The sequence below is a fragment of the Castanea sativa genome, chromosome 2 (genome assembly GCF_040712315.1).
Source record: "Castanea sativa cultivar Marrone di Chiusa Pesio chromosome 2, ASM4071231v1".
In the NCBI taxonomy this organism is placed as follows: Eukaryota; Viridiplantae; Streptophyta; class Magnoliopsida; order Fagales; family Fagaceae; genus Castanea; species Castanea sativa.
This window is the reverse complement of record NC_134014.1, coordinates 3,061,223-3,081,447: the sequence shown is the minus strand read 5'-3', so window position 1 is coordinate 3,081,447 and position 20,225 is coordinate 3,061,223. Positions and strand designations below refer to the sequence as shown.

Below are 20,225 nucleotides of genomic sequence, written 5' to 3'. Positions count from 1 at the left end.
AATTACAGTTTACATCTATATTAGATTTTGATTGATGATTAGAAATATTTATCTACTTTATTATCAGTATAGGTTAATATTTTAATTAAGCAAAATGTTAATATTTATTTGGTTATCGTTTTGATGTTTTTGTAATCTTGCCCCCTAAATTAAAATTTTGGCTCCGCCACTATTTCAGGCACTATTTCTCCCTCAATCAGAATTGACTACCTAAAAGCCTACAATCATGGATTAGCTAGTAAACTTCGATGGGAACGCTCTTCCTATCTTGAAGCATTAACAGGTTCATCTAGTTGCCATTGCAGCCCCAAAGAACTATCAAAATTGACTATGTTAACCTTCAAATGATTGTGGGCAGAATTTAAGTTTCACATTACCTATTCTTGTGTAGTTCTTTCCTTGCATGGGTCATCTTTCTTGATTTGCTTTCCCACTAACGGAGCTTATTTTTTAAATATGTATTTCTATTGCATTCGATAATAACTAGTATCTTCCGATTTAATTGGTCGATATTTTACTATCTGTATTCTATTTTCAATTCTTTCCACGGAAATTTCCAATCAACTTATCAAAGTCACAATACCGGGCACATTTTAATAGGATTGACAGTTAGATCCTTGTTAAAATGGCCGTTTCTTATAAACCAAAACCAAAAGTCTTCTCTTCTGGGTCATTCTTATCTACATAAAGTTTGCGCTTGTGATGAGCAAAAGAAAAATCCATGCTATTATTTCATTATCTATGTATAGGTGCGGCTAAAGTTTTGCATTTACACAGAAAGCTTTGTCCATGCATTTCCACATAAAATTCTGTTATCTCTAATTGAATTTTTTGTATTCCACAGAAAGTACACGTTGTTAACAGATTCTGCCCCTCGCTTCAAACTTACAACCCCAACAGAATGAAACACTCTTGTCTTAGATACGAGTGGGTTTTGTTAATATTCTTTCATGGGATTCTTCTGATGTCCATGAGCTCATGTTTGAAATCTAAGTCAGTTCCTGCTCTTGCAAATGAGACTGATCGCCTGGCTTTACTTGACTTCAAGAATCAGATCACTCAAGACCCACTTCAAATCATGAACTCATGGAATAACTCTGTTCATTTCTGCAACTGGATAGGTGTTATGTGTAGCCCCTCTAGTAAACGAGTCACTGTTTTGGATCTGGAAGCTAAGAGTAGGGATGGCCATACCCATTGGGTAATGGATATCCAACCTTACCCGATCCAAATATTTCGGGTAATACCCACCCTCTATAGGAAATCTTACTTACCTCACAGGAATCAACCTAGGAAGCAATAGCTTCAACGGTGAAATTCCTCAAGAAGTGGGACGTCTACAATCCCTGCATCATCTCAACTTGAGCAAGAATTCCTTTGGTGGTAAACTTCCTGCCAATCTGAGCTACTGTACACAACTTAGAGTGCTCGATGTTTCTTACAACGATCTTGTTGGGCAGATTCCAGACCACCTTAGCTCATTGTCAAAGTTGGTGAATCTAAGTATTGGCAAGAACAACCTAACAGGAACTATCCCAGCTTGGATAGGAAACTTTTCTTCTTTGTATGTCCTCATTCTTCATTGGAACTATTTTCAAGGAAGCATACCTGGTGGACTTGGCCGTCTATCAAGGCTGGGATGTTTCCTCCTTTCTGAGAGTAATCTGTCTGGTACCATCCCTCATCAGCTCTATAATATTTCTTCCATTTACTCTTTCACTCTAGCTGGCAACCAGCTACATGGAAGCCTCCCAATAGATGTTGGTTTTACTCTTCCAAACCTTCATAGATTTTTGGGCGGTGGAAACTATTTCACGGGACCTATTCCTGAGTCATTTTCAAATGCTTCTCAACTTTTGGTCCTTGACCTTGCAGAAAATGGTCTGACTGGGACAGTGCCTCAAAATCTAGCAAACTTGCAAGACTTTTATTGGCTTAATCTTGGAGACAATAGCCTTGGAAAGGGGAAGGATGGTGACTTGAGTTTTCTCAATTTCTTGGCCAATTGTTCTAGTTTAAGTTTAATGAATCTTGACGGTAATAATTTTGGAGGAGTATTGCCCAGCTCTATAGCCAACCTTTCCACCCAACTAAAGATTTTTTATGTGGGTGACACTACAAAAAAACTGGCCTATTGCGGCGGGCCAAAACCGCCGCTAAAGCCCCAAAAACCGCCGCTATAGGTCCATTTCACCTATTGCGGCGGGGGCTATTGCGGCGGTTCTACCCGCCAGGCTTGTCGCGACGCAATATGTCTATTGCGGCGGTACAAAAACCCGCCGCTGTAGATACGCTTTTTAGCGGCGGTTTTAGTCTATTGCGGCGGGCATAAAACCGCCGCTATACAACGTTCAAAATCGTTTCAGACGACTTTTAGCGGCGGGTATTGTGTTCACCTATAGCGGCGGTCAAAAGGCGCCGCTATAGGTTCACATTTTATGTATTAAATGTGGACCTATAGCGGCGCTTATAGCCCGCCGCTATAGGTTCAAACCTATAGCGGCGGTCAAAAAGCGCCGCTATAGGTTTTTTTTTTTTTTTTTTCCTAGTGGGCTTTGAAACTACTGTTTACATCAAATTTAAGGGACAACCTGTTTCAAAGAACCTGTTTTGCATCAAATATATTGTTCAAACCTGTTACAAAGAACCTATAGTAGTTTTAGCTCTACTAACACAATACCACAAATATAATTAATTAACAACATCACAAATGTCTCCAAACTAACGTAATATTTGCATAGAAATATACTCTCAAATACATAACATTGTCTATAACCACCATCATAAAATTAACAAAAAAAGATGTGGTCTTGCAAAGTTCCAAATTGTTCAAATTAAGCTAATACAATAATCAAAGTTCCAAAGTGTTTAAAAAATATCCTTCAACACTTGCAAAAAATACTGCCTCATTCTTCCATAGTTCTTTGTTCACAAAAAAGTCCTCGAACAGCAAGATAAAACTTATATGCTGCTTGGTTGATAGGATGCGGCTGACGATTTTGGCAGACTTGGAGAATGTTCGGCCAAAGGAACATCCTACATACAAAGTATGGTTACTCAATTAGTATGTATAAATGGAATAGAATGATAAGGAAATATTATCTACGCAAAAAATGTCTATTACATTTCTCTCTTTTATGGAATAGAATTCAGCTATGGATACTCCTCCCCTGGACAAAATTTTTTAGCTCCTTTGACAAAATTTTGGTATCTATGTAACCTTGATAATAATGAATTCAGCTATGGATAGAATTTTCCAACTCACTTGGTGGCACTTAAAAAACTATTCACAAGTACTTTTAGTCACCTAATTTATTTAATAGTATTGTAAACATAGTTATTTGAAATATTTATTTAGTAATTTAATTTAGCACATTGATGATTTTATGAACTAATACCTAATGTTTGAAGGAAACTTTTATCGAACTAACATTAATAACGGCTTGTTCCTTGTCTTCTTCCTTTTTTATTTGCCTGAATATAACTCATAATTAACTTATTGCTTACAAATACTTTTTTTATTATCCTAGTGCTAAATGAAAGCACGATATCAGAATCTTATGTATAAATTAGCTCTCAAGCACTAGAATATAAGCATGATTGAAACAATTTTTAATGCATGTGAGCATTTGTTAATTTGAGAAAAAGTCCAGCTAAAGTTAGCAAAAGAAGACCATATCAAATGGATTTATATAATGGTTAATTGTGTACTAATTCAAATGCACAAGTGCAAAGACTTGTGCTGTTTATCACACTCAGAAGGTAAAACATGATGTTCTCTCTTCAGGGGGGAGGGGAGGAGTATCTGGGTGATTAACAATAATTGAAGCACACCATTAATTTTTATTCTTTCTAAAATAAAAATGTCTTCAAAACATTGACTAAGTCTTTGTTAATATACCTGATTGCATTGAGGAGAAATTTGTTGAAACATGCGAGCCATTCTTTGCTCCATTCTTTGCTCCATTCTTTGCTCCACTCTTTGCTCCATTCTTTGCTCCATTTCTTCGAATTGACTAAGTCTTTGCTTCATTTCATCAAAACCCGCTAGTTACTCCTCCATAGTAGCCAAGGAAGCCTTCAGTTGTGCAACTTCATTGTCCCTTGCTTGACTTGAGTGTATTTCAATGTCCGTGAGAACGCTCTTGCTACTCCGAGCACTTGGGCTTGGACCAAATCCCACCCCACGAATACGACCTTTACGCTCCTTACCCATCACTTTGGCAAAGACATCATCTGGTGACCATGCAATACTACCACTCGTGTCAGATGACTGCAATTGATTTGAAAATATCTCCAACAATTCCTTCATTTTGTCCTGATACGTGGGTTTGAACAAAACAAAAAAAAGTTAGAAATCATATTTTTAAAATGACCCCATCCTATATATATATATATATATATATATATATATATATATAGGATGGGACATGGGATTAGTTCAAAAGTTACACAAGTGGTAGTATTGTTTCTATATACAATATTGTTTCTTGAATTCCTATTTCGTTACCCCCATCTACAAGGGAGAAATTACTCACCATTTTGGCTTTCACTACAGGATTAACCGCAGTTCCATCTTTACGAGTATGTAGTACTTGATATAATACTGCACGCTCTACAGGTTGTCCATCCGTTTTTGCCTACATTATGAACAACATATTTATGTAATGATGATACAAAGTTCCACATAAACTTTAGGAGAAGTCCAAATCATTTAAAAACCGTTATAATACTTATTACCTTTTTTGCAGCATGCACAGCATAGCTACAAGAGCCAGCAGTATGTAACTCATCCTGTTTAGAGCGACGGTCCTTATTCTTCTCTGACAATATCTACATTCAACAAAATTACATGTTTATATACAGTATGCTTTAAGGATCTAAAGCCACCTTTAGCTAAAGTCAAACCTATGAAATATCATTTTGTATCTATTGGAAACACCTATAAAAGAATGAGAGGAACTACGTGATGATAAAGAGTAACAATTTGATAATAAAAGCTTCACTTGCAACAATATAATGGACATCAAAATATTAAACACCGCACAGTTGCCTTTGTTTTGGAACCTTGATACAAACTAGCAAATCCAATATTAAACACCACATAAAACTAACAAATCCTATCTGAAAGCAATCCAATATGTATTCTTTTAAATTCTCAATAATCATTCTCTTTTTAGTATGATCCATGATGAAAAAGAGAGATAAAACAAACATACCACTGCATCATCAGTATACCAATGATCGACAAGTATATCCCAATCTTGTGGTATGCATCCCTTGGGTGGGTTGTTCTTTACCCGTGTTTTGTTTCTTGAATGAGGTATATAATGTCGTTTCTTCATCCTAGACTTATGATCCCTCCAAGCCTTCCCAATTTTTTGCAAGGTAAATGCCTTTAGAGCCGCATATGCAATAGGATTAACAGGGACACTGTATTTACGCTACAATCAAATAGTTGAGTTATCAAATTACAAATGTGTTCATGCTAAATTAATTATATAAAACTTAGTACAAAATATCATAATTGCAAGTATTATAACGATTTAATACCTCTACAACACGCCAACACTCTTCTTTAAATTCTTCTGGCATGTTCTTCCAATTAAGATATCTAATCGGGCACATGTGTGGTTTCCGCAATTGTACCCAAGAAACCGATGAAAGTCCTCGCCCCATCATCAACCGGCTGATGCAATCTATTTAGTAACAACTCAATTTCTTCGTCATCAGGAAGATCCCAAACATCCAAGTACTTGCTTGCCCCGCGAGTGACACGTACAGCTGGTTGCACATCTAGTTTTGAAAGAGACAATATCAATCAATGTCAAACAACAAAGCATGAAAACCATCTAATAGGATAAGTCTAAATATGTATTTAAACAAGTGGTCATTACTTTGCTTATAACCAATTAAAAATTTTGGTTCAATTAAAAAATTAAACCATGCAAGAGCCATAATGGTAAACTATTGAGTAAAAAGCTCATACCTTGTGTAGAAGCTTCGTGCGTTTCTTGGTCCCCCACTTCATCCACATCTTGTGAAGAAGCTCTTTCCAATGTTAAACTCTTAGAATGCGTGCGTAGATTTGTCTTTCGCCTTCCCATTTCAAGTGTCAAATTCTGAAATAAACAAGTATATAAGCACAATGATAACTAATAGTACAAGTAAAACTTCCATAGAGCAAATCTATATAAAACTAGCATTTACAACACAAATACAATATTTTCAATGAGAGCCCCAAATATCACTATTATTTGACGGCATATAGTATAGTATACATGTTAGAAGACATTAATAGGCATTCAATTGACCATAATATCTTGAACCTTTCAAATTGCTAACACAAGACCACAAATTTCAGCTTCTAACAATCACATTAGAGAACATAGAAGGGAAACTAAAGCAAACAATTACACCATCAAAATATCCAAAATAAGATAAGGTTTCATAGACTCATACCCAATAGTATTAACTAGAGTCATCACCACTAGACTCATCATCACTAGACATATCATCATTGGACCCATCATCATTGGACTCATAAATATCATCACTAAGCTCTTCATCATCGATAAAGTCTTCTTCATGCAATTCGTCCTCACTAATCAACGGTGTATCATAAATGGTTCCTTCTTCATCAACTCGAGCCCAAGCATGGTTGTCATTTGCATCATCACATGCATCATCAGTAGTTACATTATAAGGGACATTCTCCATATATGTATCCACTTCTTCATCATCATCTATAGCTTTAATACCAACATCAAACACCTTCCTAGGTTTTGTTTGGACCACCACCATCCAGTCTTTATGTCTCACATCCTCCACGTAAAACACTTGCAAAGCTTGAGATGCACGCATTTTTTACACGGACATGAAATCGTTCCATCCGGGTTTGCATGGGTAGATGCAAAATTCAGAAATTGTTGGACTCCATCTAAATATTCTCGCGACCTTCTATTGGTAAGTTTCATCCAACTCTTATCCATTGCTATAATGTGGTTTACAAGAAATACCTATAATGTGATTTCATGAAACACAAACCAAGAGTTAACACACATTCCATTTACACAATTTCACCTTAATTTAAGAAACAAATCATCTTTAATCATTCACTTTTACCTATGTTTCTAATCAAACAATGAATTTAAATGCATAGAGAAGTTATTAATACATTTGGTAACTATAACATCATTACTAGCAATATTCTTTAGGAATGGACATCTCCTTAAATATGCAATTCCATTTTAGCGTTCCACATGTGTGAAAAAGATAGAGAGAAGCATTCCTTAAAATGAAATAATCAAATAAGAACAACTTAACAACAATCATCCAATATTACACAAAACAATCAGCACTCCCAATATCAACTAAAACCACCTTATTACTCCATGCAAGCCACCTGCTTGCCCCAATTCAACAACCCACCACAAACAGAGAGAGAGAGAGAGAGAGAGAGAGAGAGAGAGAGAGAGTAACTCAAGTCTTTCACCAACTTCACTTGCTTTGATCACACGAACTTATAGTGCCTCTTCTTTTTGCAATCTGCCCACAAGAAAATAATATATATAAACCTAAGTTAATTTTCAAACAAAACTCACTTCAATTAGTTAGAATTGAGGTGCTAGTACAAGAAATATAGAAACTATAATTGGTAAAGGGATGGGATAAGGTTGGAGTGAGTCTGAGGTTCAAATCTAACCAATCGAGAGAGAGAGAGAGAGTAAATTTTAAGCTAGCCAAACAACAATTATTAAAGATTTAAAAAACAAGTGAAAATTCAAAATTGTTGATTGTGCAAAAGATTATATTCACAATTTCATGCATGATATTCATATTTTATAAGGATATGCACATTTAAAACATAGAAGGGGTAGTCTGTACAAATGATACGCACTAATGAATGTTTGATAATCACTAAAAAATAATGACCCTTCTTCATTTTCACAATTTAAAAGAGAATATAATAGTGGAGATCCAATTAATTAAACTAAAAAAAGCTCTTTGTTGGCAAATCAAAGATTTAGATTGAATTTTGCCTATTATACCCAAAAGAACTCTCTTGATGATAAAGAAAAAATGTAGTAGATATTATTGTTTGTACCTAAGTATAATTTATTTATTTATAGGAGTAGAGCTTTTGAGAGATTATAATGTATTTATAGACTCATGACAGAACAACCCATACATAAAAACAATTGAAGTGAAGCCAAATAAATTATCATAATTTACTATTGAAAAAAGTGTATCTTTCCTCTTTAAAAAACTCATAGCTTACTTGCTCAGACATATAATGAAGTCCATAATCAAGTGCTCCCTCTATGTACATTTAATAATATTGCTTATAGAGTATATCAATTTAGTGACTCCTATATGTGGAAGTTTGTCCATAATCAACTAATAACAAATCCTTTACACATTAGGAGAAAGACCCATAAAAATTTTGCAATCTTCTAAAGGAAACAGATCAATGTACACATAGGACAACTTTTGCATACTATTATAATCTATACCTTAATTTGGATCCCAGCTTTCAAACAATGAATTAACCAAAGTAGTGTATCTAAGTAAACACAACACATTATTCATATTGTCCCTTTAAGTAAGCACAATACAATAATTATTAAAAGAAAAGTTACTGCTTGATCCTCTTAACTGTGCTAATGTACCTATTTACACAATAATCTAACACTTGGAAGACGTGTGCTAAAAAGCTACAACTTAACCAGCCAACCAAGTTGTCAGTAATCCTGAGCTTTTCCCACAGGGCTCAAGCAATTGATGAGAAACTTCGTGTGGTTGAATGAGATTCAAATGTGTGCCTGATAGATCATAAAGTGAAATATTAAAACTTAAAAGTGAGACAAAAAGAAACTTTTATTCAACAAACAACAAATAGGGTAAACCAAGCTATCTAGTTTAACAAATTTGAAATTTTTCCATCTACGCTAAAAAAACTAGGCTTATGACAATAACAAAACTCCAACCTAGTAACTAAAACTATTTATTGTGATCTGTATAAACATCAGCTTCTTTTCAACTTCCCAAATTTAATTTATGTAAAAAATTTCTGAAGAACTACATTAAGTTTAAATGTGACTCAGAACTACATTTGATATATGACATATGACATGAGATGAGAACCACCACTAAAAACCAAACAGCCGTAACCAGATCCACCTACACACAATGTTATATTTAACTCACTCACACAACATAATGCAAAATCAAGTAATCTACGTTCATGCTTACAAAAAAAAAAAGGTTGTACCTAGTCCATTGGACTCAATATAAAAAACAAGAAAGACCCAGCAGAGCTGAGAGCACACCACCAACTAGTCTTGAAAATATTACAGAACCCTCAAACTGTAAGACAAACAGTCATAAAAAAATTGAAAGCAAAACAGGGAGGTTCTTGAGCTACTGAAGAGTTGTGAAGGGCTTTAGATAAGAGATCAAAAAAACAATTCAAAGAACCAAATCAGACACATTTATAATAGAAACAAGATCATGAATTGTTTATTAGAAGCAGAATGATGATGATGATGACAGAATAATATATATATATATATATATATATATATATGACAGAGAAAGAGAAAGAGAGAGAGAGAAAAAGAGGATATACTTGTGGTTTTAGAGATAAGAAGAAAGGAAAGTGGCAAAGGTTCTTGGGTCTGGGTGAATACTGAAAAAGCTTTCTTTTTTTGTGAGTTTTGCTTTCAAAGTCAGTGTATATATGAATGACAGATTTTGATCATTTCTGGGACTGTTTGTATTTTGTAATTCTGTATCACTGCTAATAGACAAAACCAACGCGGTTACAATTATTAAATGAAATAAAAAAAATTAAAATCTCATATTTGGGATATGAATCATGTTAATGTCAATTTGTTGTTGGTATCGTACATGTAAGTTTATATTTCTAATAGAGGTATTATAGTGTGTGTATGACAAGCAAAGTTAGTTGAAATAACTCTATCTCACTTGCGTGTGTAATAATAATCAGCGTTTTACATGTATGAAAGTTAGTGTTTTGAAAGTTTTAAATAGAATATTTTATCTTCTATCTTATCATTAAGGTAACTTCATAGACAATCTAACCCCAATTTCTAAAGAGCTGGTTCTCATACTCAAATCTGCAGCACATCAGTTGGATAGAGGACACTTGCCAAGGTATGACCTCTATTCATGCTTAGGCAACATAATGCAAATCCAAGTCCTCATACATGTAAACTTTTTTCTTATATTGAATCATTCAAACTTACTCAACACAATGCAAAAAAAATCAGGTAAATCTAGTATTGATTCATTCATACTTACACAACCAAAATCCTAAAACCAAACACCCACCCCCAGATCCCACATATACATACACACACACACTATTCCTTATAGTCTAAAAGCCCAAATTTTTTGGGGTCTGCTATGAATCCTCGACAGATTAGTTAGGTCAGCAACATGTATTCTTTTCCTCCATTCTATTCTATCTCAAGTCATTTTTTTAAACTGGTAAGTTAAAAACACACCCACTATCCACACATTCTTTTGGGACAAGGAAACAACCAGAGGATTTAGTGCCACTTAAGCCAGATCTCATTGCATGTCAGAAACATCATCAAACTCAGTATTCTAAGTCCTAAAATGGGTCAGATAACTAAACAGTTTCAAATATAAAAAAGATACAAATCAAACCTCATTCTTTTGATAAGGAACCAAAAAGAAAATAGTTTTGATTGTATATTTTTTCAAATAAACTTTTTGAATATCTGAAATGCAAAACTTTACGAACTTCAAAACTTGAAATTCACATCAAACACGCAGCAGAATATGCAAAGCAATCAAAACTTGTGACCCATTTCATAATTAGTCAGATTTTCTATAGAAGTCTAGTGCTTTCAGATTCAAAACCAATCACAGATTACATGCATAGAATTGAGACTCACCAGAGCCATGGCTTAATAGATGGATCCACCCATCATCCACTTCCATCCCAAACGAAACGACCCCTGAAACAAACAAATAAAATAAAATTTTATCACAATTACAATTAGAAATGGAAACGACCCATCATCCACTTTAAAAAGATTCGTTTTTTGCCAAAATTTTTACAGAGCTTTTTTTTTTCATTAATAGCTTCCAAAAAAAAAAAACAGGGGACTAAAAAATCAAAAAGGAAATTTTCCAGTAGTTTAGGGATTAAAAAAGATCTTTTTTTTAAGTTGAAGGGCAAAAAAGTATAACATTTTCAATTGCTTAAAGACAAAAATATGAATTTATTGATGAAAAATGATATTTTATTACAATAAATCCTAGACGGTAAGTTGATACTAATTCTAATTTGAACTACCACTAAAATTACTTTTTTACCTCCAATGTTACTAGTAACAGCTTGCCTTGTTGATAAATCCCAACAGTGTTACTAGTACCTTGTTATGTACGTAGCATTTCTCAAATAATAATCAGACAGAGCGAGAATAACTAGTGCCAGTTGATAAGTAAAACTACAGCAATTCCAATTGACTATGAAAAAGGAAATGAAATATAATTTACCAAGAAGATAGGAGCAATATAGTAATCGCCTTGAAGGTACTCAAACGACCTCGTCACTTTCTGACGATAATCAAAAACAATATCCGCTGACAAAGAAAAAAAAAATCGAAAATAATTAGTGAGGAAACCAAACAAGGCGTTAATTAAGAACGAAGGAGGTGGAAATTTTGAATATACATACAGTCACGGCCGAGAAATTTTCTTTGGCGGGATAAAATTTTTCTTTCTTTGTTGGATGAATTGGAATCACTAAAAAGATTAGGCACAATACAATGCCCCTAGTTCATATTTTGTAAGTGAAATGAATCATGATCCAAACTATCAGAGAAACTAGTTTTTATATTTTGGGTAATAGATTTCTTTTCCTTTTTTTTTTTTTTGTGTGTGTAAATGTGTGTGTACATTCTAAGTTTGAAGAATATCCTCTTGATTCTTGAGTCCTTGCACAGTGGACTTTTAGTCATCGTTACATCATATTCATCTACAACTACTGTCACCAATCAACATCATTGGTCATGATTCATGATGAAGTTTTAGTGGCTCCCATATGAAAGAAGAGCTTTCCTAATGATGTTATGACTTGTCCCTCGAAGTTCCACCTTGCACATTTTCAAGCCTCCATGATTGAAATGTATCTCCCTATCCTCACAAATATATAAAACCTGAACTATATACAAGATAATATAACTTGCTGCTACAACATCCAAACTGCCTGACTAGTATAGCCTATATTGGGAGAAATTATTGCAAGAGCCTGGCAAACTCCACTAGGCAGATACAGTAATTTCTTCTATTTAGCCCTCAACCAGAAAACTAGACTAAATATACACTTTTGAAGGGGAAAGACACACACCAGTTCTGTCCTGAGTCCGACAACTTTTGGCCCTTCCATGTAGAGGGAACTAGTTCTTAATTTTATGAAGTATAATACAAAATCTCTTTCCATTTTGTGTCTCTTATATGTTGTTCACAATTACAATTACATCTCTACTCAAACTCAAACTCAAACTCCTAAACCAGATATTCATCACACACTCAAAAAATCGATCGCATTCCTTCAAACAACTTCAAATCTCTACCTCTCACACTGCTTATCGTCGATCCTCAACAACCCGCACGTGGCCAAATCTGATTGGTGGTGGTATAAATATTGTTCTTATATATGTACAAAATTTGCTACTTTAATTAACTTGTTGTGTCTATATTAGAAGATAGATCAAAATCAAGATAAAAAAGACTCTCTCAAAAGAAAATAATTTTTCCCTGTGATTCGGATACTAGGAATTATAAATGAAGTCATTGTGTTCAGGAAACCATATTTTCTAGGGGTCACGATTTCTTGACAATAGTTTTCAGAGAAGAAAAAAACTTACACACAAAAATAAAATCTTTTTATAATTGATAAAGGAGAGAATCAAACAAAGAGAAAATAAATAAAAATGAAAACAACAATTCAATAGGAGCCAGCAAAATAAAATCTGGGATTTATTTCTTTCTAGAGGAATATTAGATGTAAGCAAGAACACAATAAAAATAACTTGTGTATCGTTATCAGTGCCCATTAGAAGATGTTAAAATATTGACATATATTTATGCTCTCAACTGAACAAAGTGATGGCAACACGAATCTCAAATGGAATTCAGCAAATATATCCCCCGAAACCAAATACTCCATTCCATTAATCCCCAAATCAATCACATCATTTCTCGCCACCTTGACCCCCATTCATCTCAACAATCAATCCTCACTACCCCATGCTGACAACATTTGATTCCATATTCTAACACAACACAAAACAAAACAAAAAAAACAACAATTTATAAAGTTTTTTGCTTCGTTTTTGTACGGGTGTAAACCGAAGAAAACACACCGTTAAAAAAAGACCAAAGCAACACGCACCCAACAAAAAGGGAAGATCCATTATGTGAAAAAACAACACTGACACAACATTCACATTCACATTCAGATTTCATAAATAAATAGAAAAACCAAACAGAACCCCCATTATTCCACCCCCCAAAAGCAAAAAAAATATCATTACAGAACAATCTTATTCTCAACGCATAACATAAAGCAACCAAACACTTATAATAACAAATAACACTATGACTTAGCATCAGAATCTAACGGTCCCAGCTCAATTACTCAAACCACCCAAATTTATTTAAGCCCCCCCCCCCCCCCAACTATACCTTAAAATTAAAAACCCACTTCAGCATATGAAAAACAAGTCTGAAACAAACAAATATAGTAATCAGAATTTTCGAATTTCAGCTCAAAAACAAAAAGAGAAGCATCTTTCTTTAGCTCAATTGGAAATATCTAATATTACAGTATTAAATCATTATCAGTGAACACAGGATTCGATATGAAGTCTTTGACACAATATTGAAAGACTCGGCAAATAATTTAACTTGCACCTCTAAATTAAATATGAGCATTAGTCTAATTACAAGCAAAATATTTATCTTATATATGTACATTGTTCATTCATACTTACACACTATTCCCCAAACCCCAATATAAAATACTAAACGCATTTACAAAATACCCAAAACCCTTAAATCAAAAAGGAAAAAAAAAAACCCATGATTGAGAAATTGAGAGGGATAGCTTACACACTGAAAGCTCCCGAAACGGTGTCGTTTGCGGACCTGATCGCAGATTCGAGATCGAAACCCAAACCCAAACTAGCGCTCTCCTCCGGCGATTGAGCAGCCGCGTAAGAATTCCAATCTGCTAACCGATTTCCCAAAACGGTGTCGTTTACTTATTTGGAATATACACGCCCTCTCTTGCTCGTCCCTTTCTCTCTCTCACCGATTTCCCATGGGTGCGATCACAGTGCTTCGGCGGTCACTGGCTAGGTTTTGCGATTTGGGGATTTGGTGGTGGTTGTTTCGCGATTTGGGGATTTGGTGGCTAGGTTTTGTGATTTCGTCCTTGTTTTGTAGTGGTGGGTTGATTTTGGGTTGGGGTTTACGGTGGTGGAAGGTGGGTGGGTGATGGTGGCTAGTGGTGATTGTGGGTTTGCTGTGGGTTGGGTTGGCTAGTGGTGACTATGGGTTTACAATGGTTTTTTTTGTTTGTGATTTGGTGTTTGGGGGTTGGGTGGTGGCGGCGGCTGTGGCTGTGAGTAGTGGTAGAGATGAGATTGAAGAGATTTCTTCAGAGAGAGAGAGAGAGAGAGAGAGAGTATGTGTGTGTGTGTGGGGGGGGGGGGAGACTAACGAAATGGAAAGGCGCTAAAAATGAAAAGGGAAAAAAATACCCGAGGGAAAATTTAGGGCCAAGTGCGTTTCATTTAAGGCCTATTGCGGCGGGTCATTGGCCCGCCGCTATATGTAAGATGCAGCCGCTACAAGTCCCCTATTACGGCGGGTCATTGGCCCGCCGCTGTAGTATGCCGCAATATAGCAGAACTATTGCGGCGGGTCATTGGCCCGCCGCAATAGTTCTGCTATATTGCGGCGGGCCAAAAACCCGCCGCAATAGGCGACTTATAGCGGCTTTTTTTGTGCCCGCCGCAATAGGTCCGCCGCAATAGCTCAGTTTTCTTGTAGTGTGAAAATAAGATTCACGGTAACATCCCTACTGGGATTGGGAATCTTGTTAACTTAAATGGTCTTGGATTAGAAAATAACTATTTGGGAGGTACTCTCCCTTATGTTCTTGGGAAGCTTCAAAAATTAAATGAATTATATTTGGACAATAACAAATTTTTTGGGCCGATCCCTTCCACCTTGGGTAACTTAATTGCACTGATAAAACTTTATACGGAGGAGAATAGATTTGAGGGAAGGATACTTGCAAGCCTAGGAAATTGCCGAAATTTGCTTTTACTGAACATTTCTCATAACAATCTCACTGGAACAATACCAGATCAGGTTATGGGTCTTTCATCCCTTTCAATTTTTTTGGACTTGTCTTATAATTTTTTAATAGGAGCACTACCATTTGAAGTGGGCAAATTAAAACAACTTTCCAAGTTAGATCTCTCAAAGAATAGATTATCAGGAAAAATTCCCACCACCCTTGAGACTTGTACTAGTTTGGAGCACTTATATTTGGACGGTAATTCATTTGAGGGAGAAATTCCACAATCCTTGAAGAACTTAAGAGGTTTAGAAGATATAGATCTTTCTCATAACAAATTTTCTGGGCATATTCCTGAATTTCTTAGCAAACTTTTGGCACTTAAGTATCTCAATATTTCTTATAATGATTTTGAGGGTGAAGTGCCAAGTGAAGGAATTTTTGCAAATGCAACCGCAATTTCAATCTTTGGACATGAAAAGTTATGCGGTGGTGTCCAAGAATTACATTTATCTTCATGCTCAAGCAAACATCCTAAATTGTATGGGAAGCTTCTTGCACTCAGAATAATTATTCCTCTCACTTGTATAATTATATTTGTACTTCTTCTATTGTATTTTTTCCCTACATGTTCTATTTTAGAAAAAATCAAGGGAGGGGGCCTTAACTACATCTTCTTTTGAAGATTGGCAATTACCTTTAACTTATGCTGAACTCTTAGAATCAACAAACGGGTTTTCTGAGAACAACTTGATTGGTTCGGGTAGCTTTGGCTTTGTATACAAAGGAGTTCTTTCTAGAAATGGAGTAGTTGTTGCGATCAAAGTATTGAACCTTCAACAACAAGAAACTTCAACAAGCTTCATTAATGAATGCAATGCTTTGAGAAGTATACGTCATCGCAATCTCCTCAAGATTATCTCTGCTTGCTCTAGCATTGATCATAAAGGGAATGACTTTAAAAGCTTAATTTTTGAGTTCATGTGCAATGGAAGTCTGGACCTGTGGTTGCATCCTAAAAGTGATGAGCAATATCAAAGAAAAAAATTAAGTTTTATTCAGAGACTGAACATAGCCATTGATGTTGCTTATGCATTAGAATATCTTCATCAACATTGCCAAACACCAATTGTTCACTATGATCTTAAACCAAGCAATATACTCCTTGATGAAGATATGATAGCCCATGTTGGTGATTTCGGATTGGTGAAGTTCCTCTTTGAAGCATCTGACAACCCCTCGAAAACTCAAACCTTGTCAATTGGACTAAGGGGTTCCATTGGGTACATTCCTCCAGGTAATTTTTCAACAAGATGAAGCAGAACTCATTTCTTGTTTAATAATTTTATTTTTCATATTAAATGAAAGTAGAGATTCTTTCAAAAAGTAACTATATGCTCAAGTTTGAGACCACTTTTTTGAGTAGGGAAAAATGTTTAACACCATTGTCCACTTGAAAAGGAAAAAAAAAAAAAAAAAAAACACACACACACACACACACACATATCCACAAAATTGTATGTTGGGATGTATGTGCTAACAATGCATAATGCATTAGTGATTAAATTCTATGCTCATAAGAGTATTGTTTGTTACTAAAAATGTATTAATGACTTATAGAGTATGGGATGGGTGGCGAAATTTCAACATTGGGAGACATTTTCAGTTATGGGATACTCTTGCTTGAGATGTTCACTGGGAAAAAGCCTATCGATGAAATGTTCAAAGATGGTTTGAGCATTCACAAGTTCACTTCAATGGCTTTGACTGAATATGTAATGGATATAGTTGACCCATCAATGTTTTTTGAGGAGGATGAAGAAGATGTCAATGATGAGAGAAATAAGGATGACATTGAAGACAAAGCAATAATTGAAGAAGAGCCCCACCTCAATGTTAGTAGCAGAATAAAAGATTGCTTGATATTAGTGTTCGAAATTGGATTGTCATGTTCTTCAACATCACCTAATGAGCGGATGCCAACAAATGTTGTTGTCAATGAAATGAATGCTATTAAAGACACATATCTTAAATTTAAGAGGGGAAACAGAAGAAGAATGAACTAGGTATGTTAACTCATTTTATTTTATTAATGGACATAGATACACATTTTTCACTTGTTTGTAAAATAACAATAATAATATAAAATATAAATATAAATGAGAAAAAAAAAAATTGAAAAGAATACCAATCTCTCTATTAAAATTGTTTAGTTAGCATGTTATTTTTATGAGTTCTTCTAGAACTACAACAAAATGTCAAAACATTTTCATAACAAGTGAAATACCATTCCATCATAATTCAAAATAAATTGAAATAATATAAGATTTTAGTGGGACCCAGCACAACTCAAAACAAAAATATTGTGAGATTTTGTTGTTTTCCTAGTTGCTAAACTTTTCTGTGCTGTTATCTAACACCAATGGAATAAAAGGAATAGAATTACTATTTGTCCATGTTGTTGCAAGAAAGTAACTGCAGTTCTTTCATTCTTCACTATTTCTATCAGTGACGTAGCTGATAGAAATAGTGAAGAATGAAAGAACTGCAATTACTAAACTTTTCTGTGAATGACAGAAATCCGGATTGAATCCCATAAATCCGGATTGAAAGAACTTTTCTGTAAATTAATTAATAACGGATTGAATCCCATAAATCCGGTCATTCAATCCGTTATTAATTAATTTATGTGATTGTTTTGTAGCATGACCGGATTGAATGGAATTGAAGTAATGAACACCCTTGATTGAGTAATATTTCTGAGGCTCGTGATGGCTATAAATTATAGGCTTGTGACATTCTATTGTGTTCTTTACAGTATACACATATGCTGCCTCAGCCATTGTCATTGCTATCCATGTCAAAGGTAATTTAGATCAATGGTTCCCTGTTATTTGTCAATGACATTTCTTAAACCATATTATATATATATATATATATATATATATATTTTTATCATGGATTATACAATCGCTCCTTTAATTGTAATTTGTGTTTCATACACTATTCCTTACTGTTCTTCTTGACTTACTTTGAGGACAGGTTAGCCGGTAATAACAATTCATGGGGCCTATTTTTGTGTCATTTTCTTTTCTGGATTGTTTTTCTTAATTTAATATCCCTCTTAATATAGATTTTTAATTACTAAAAAAATACCATTTTTATAGAGCCATCCATAATGTATAACTATCTTTTGATTTAATTCCTCGATCTCTCGTGCCCGTTGTACTTGCGTAGACTTACCAATCCTTCTCATCTCGAGTCAGCCCATCGCAATGCAAGCCAAGGATCATCAGGTCCTGTGGGCTCACACAAATTTGATTGACATGGAGATGGGGGCAATAAACTTATGACACGTGCACTTGAGGTCAAGATTTGGTATTTCAACTAAATCTGGTTATTATGCATGGTGCAGGCATGCATGCATGCATGCGATATATTGAGATAGTTATTTAGTCTTTATTTGTTGTAATTTAGTTCTAGTGGAAGCCATAAGGGGTGGCCCTTACGCCAAATTTAAACACAAGGTAGTTTCAATGAATTATCACTCACACTAATCTGTTGAATGTTGTATTTTTTAGATTTCTAATTGAGTATATAAGGTGAAATATAAAACAGATAAAGATGACAATAATTTAAAATTGCCAACAGATGTAAATAACAAGAGAATAAGTCTGGTCTGGAGCTGGCGTAATTATAACCCAACTAAAACCCCCCAAATATTCCTCAAACCTTCTTCTCCAAATGGCAAACCAAAGGCAGACTCTTTTTCTCCTCCTCACACCGGAGCTTCATTCCACCACAGTCATCACCAGAGTTGTTTTTAGAGCCTGAAAAAGATGCCGAATCTGCCATTAGTCTAGTGTCAAAATCTCAAGTTTTGTTTTCTCATGATTTGGTGGTTTTCTCCTATTTTTAATTTCAAAATATCAATTGGTTTGAGTTTTTTTGGTAGTCAATCACTTGATTTTGTATGGGTTTTGTTGATTTGGTATGAGTTTTGCTGCTTTTCTTATTGGATTCTTAAATCATAAGTGGTAGGTTCAATGGGAGGGAGATGGATTGAATATGAACGTGGTCAATTTTTCTTCATTTTTTCAGAAAAATTGTAAAACTCAAGTAGGTTTTAATTGGATTCTTAAATCTTAAGTGGTAGGTTCAAACCCATCTGACTGTGGTTCTTTAGTGATATGAAGGAGAATAGGATTTTTCGGAGTAAAAGAACAAGAACTGGAACGATGAGAATAAGATTCAGATATAGGACTTCTCTCTACTTTTTATAAAAAAAATTTAAATAATTACTTCCTTATTTATACTACTAATTTAGAAAATTCAAAGAGAACTTAAAGAATTTTGTTTGGAGTAGTATTTTTAAGAAGCAATTAGAGTGAGGGTTGTATATAATAGAAGTGCATAAGGATTAAAATGATGTTACTATTGTTACTAATTTTCCCCATGAGGTAGAAAAAAATTAAAGAAATTAACCATTGCTGATTCTTGTTTAATTTCAAAGCAATAGACTTATGGTCAATCCCATTGTGCTCAAATTTCAGATTAGTCAAAAGATATGCCAATAAAAAAAATTACAATTTTTACAAGCTAAAGTGAAGTACATTGGCAGATGCTAATGACATACTTGATACCACTTGGACATAGTTTACTTTAAAATTAAAAAAAAAAAAAACTGTTAATCTTTCTAGGTGTTCCAGATCTATTGGTGGGAATTTCAAACTAGGATTGATGATTAAAAGGAAAAAAAAAATAATCAGACTAGATAGATGACAGCAAGCATTATGACTTAATGTTCACCATGAGGTTTGATATTTCTATTTCTTTGTTGTGTAGTTTTACC

At 34.5% G+C, this 20,225-nt stretch overlaps 1 protein-coding gene, 1 long non-coding RNA gene and 1 pseudogene across 3 annotated transcripts; 1 reads left to right on the top strand and 2 right to left on the bottom strand.

The window, feature by feature from the left end:
* The first annotated feature begins 901 nt into the window (after nt 1-901).
* On the top strand, nt 902-17,439 carry LOC142623402 (LRR receptor-like serine/threonine-protein kinase EFR; annotated as a pseudogene).
* On the bottom strand, nt 2,716-11,055 carry LOC142626318 (uncharacterized). 2 transcript variants are annotated; one of them, XM_075800140.1, is made up of 6 exons: nt 5,554-5,633; nt 5,220-5,444; nt 4,741-4,833; nt 4,539-4,640; nt 3,902-4,318; nt 2,716-3,036 (listed from the first exon to the last, which is right to left on the bottom strand). In XM_075800140.1, exons 1-5 carry the CDS (start codon nt 5,626-5,628, stop codon nt 4,052-4,054), a joined length of 762 nt encoding a protein of 253 aa, XP_075656255.1. In that variant the 5' UTR covers nt 5,629-5,633; the 3' UTR covers nt 2,716-3,036; nt 3,902-4,051. The 2 variants fall into 2 exon arrangements, with proteins under 2 accessions (XP_075656255.1, XP_075656256.1); XM_075800141.1 differs by lacking the exons at nt 5,220-5,444; nt 5,554-5,633 and adding an exon at nt 10,950-11,055.
* LOC142623378 (uncharacterized) lies at nt 5,683-6,769 on the bottom strand. Its single transcript, XR_012842132.1, has 3 exons — nt 6,463-6,769; nt 5,990-6,122; nt 5,683-5,796 (listed from the first exon to the last, which is right to left on the bottom strand). It is a non-coding gene; the product is annotated as an uncharacterized LOC142623378 (long non-coding RNA).
* Nucleotides 17,440-20,225: the final 2,786 nt, after the last annotated feature.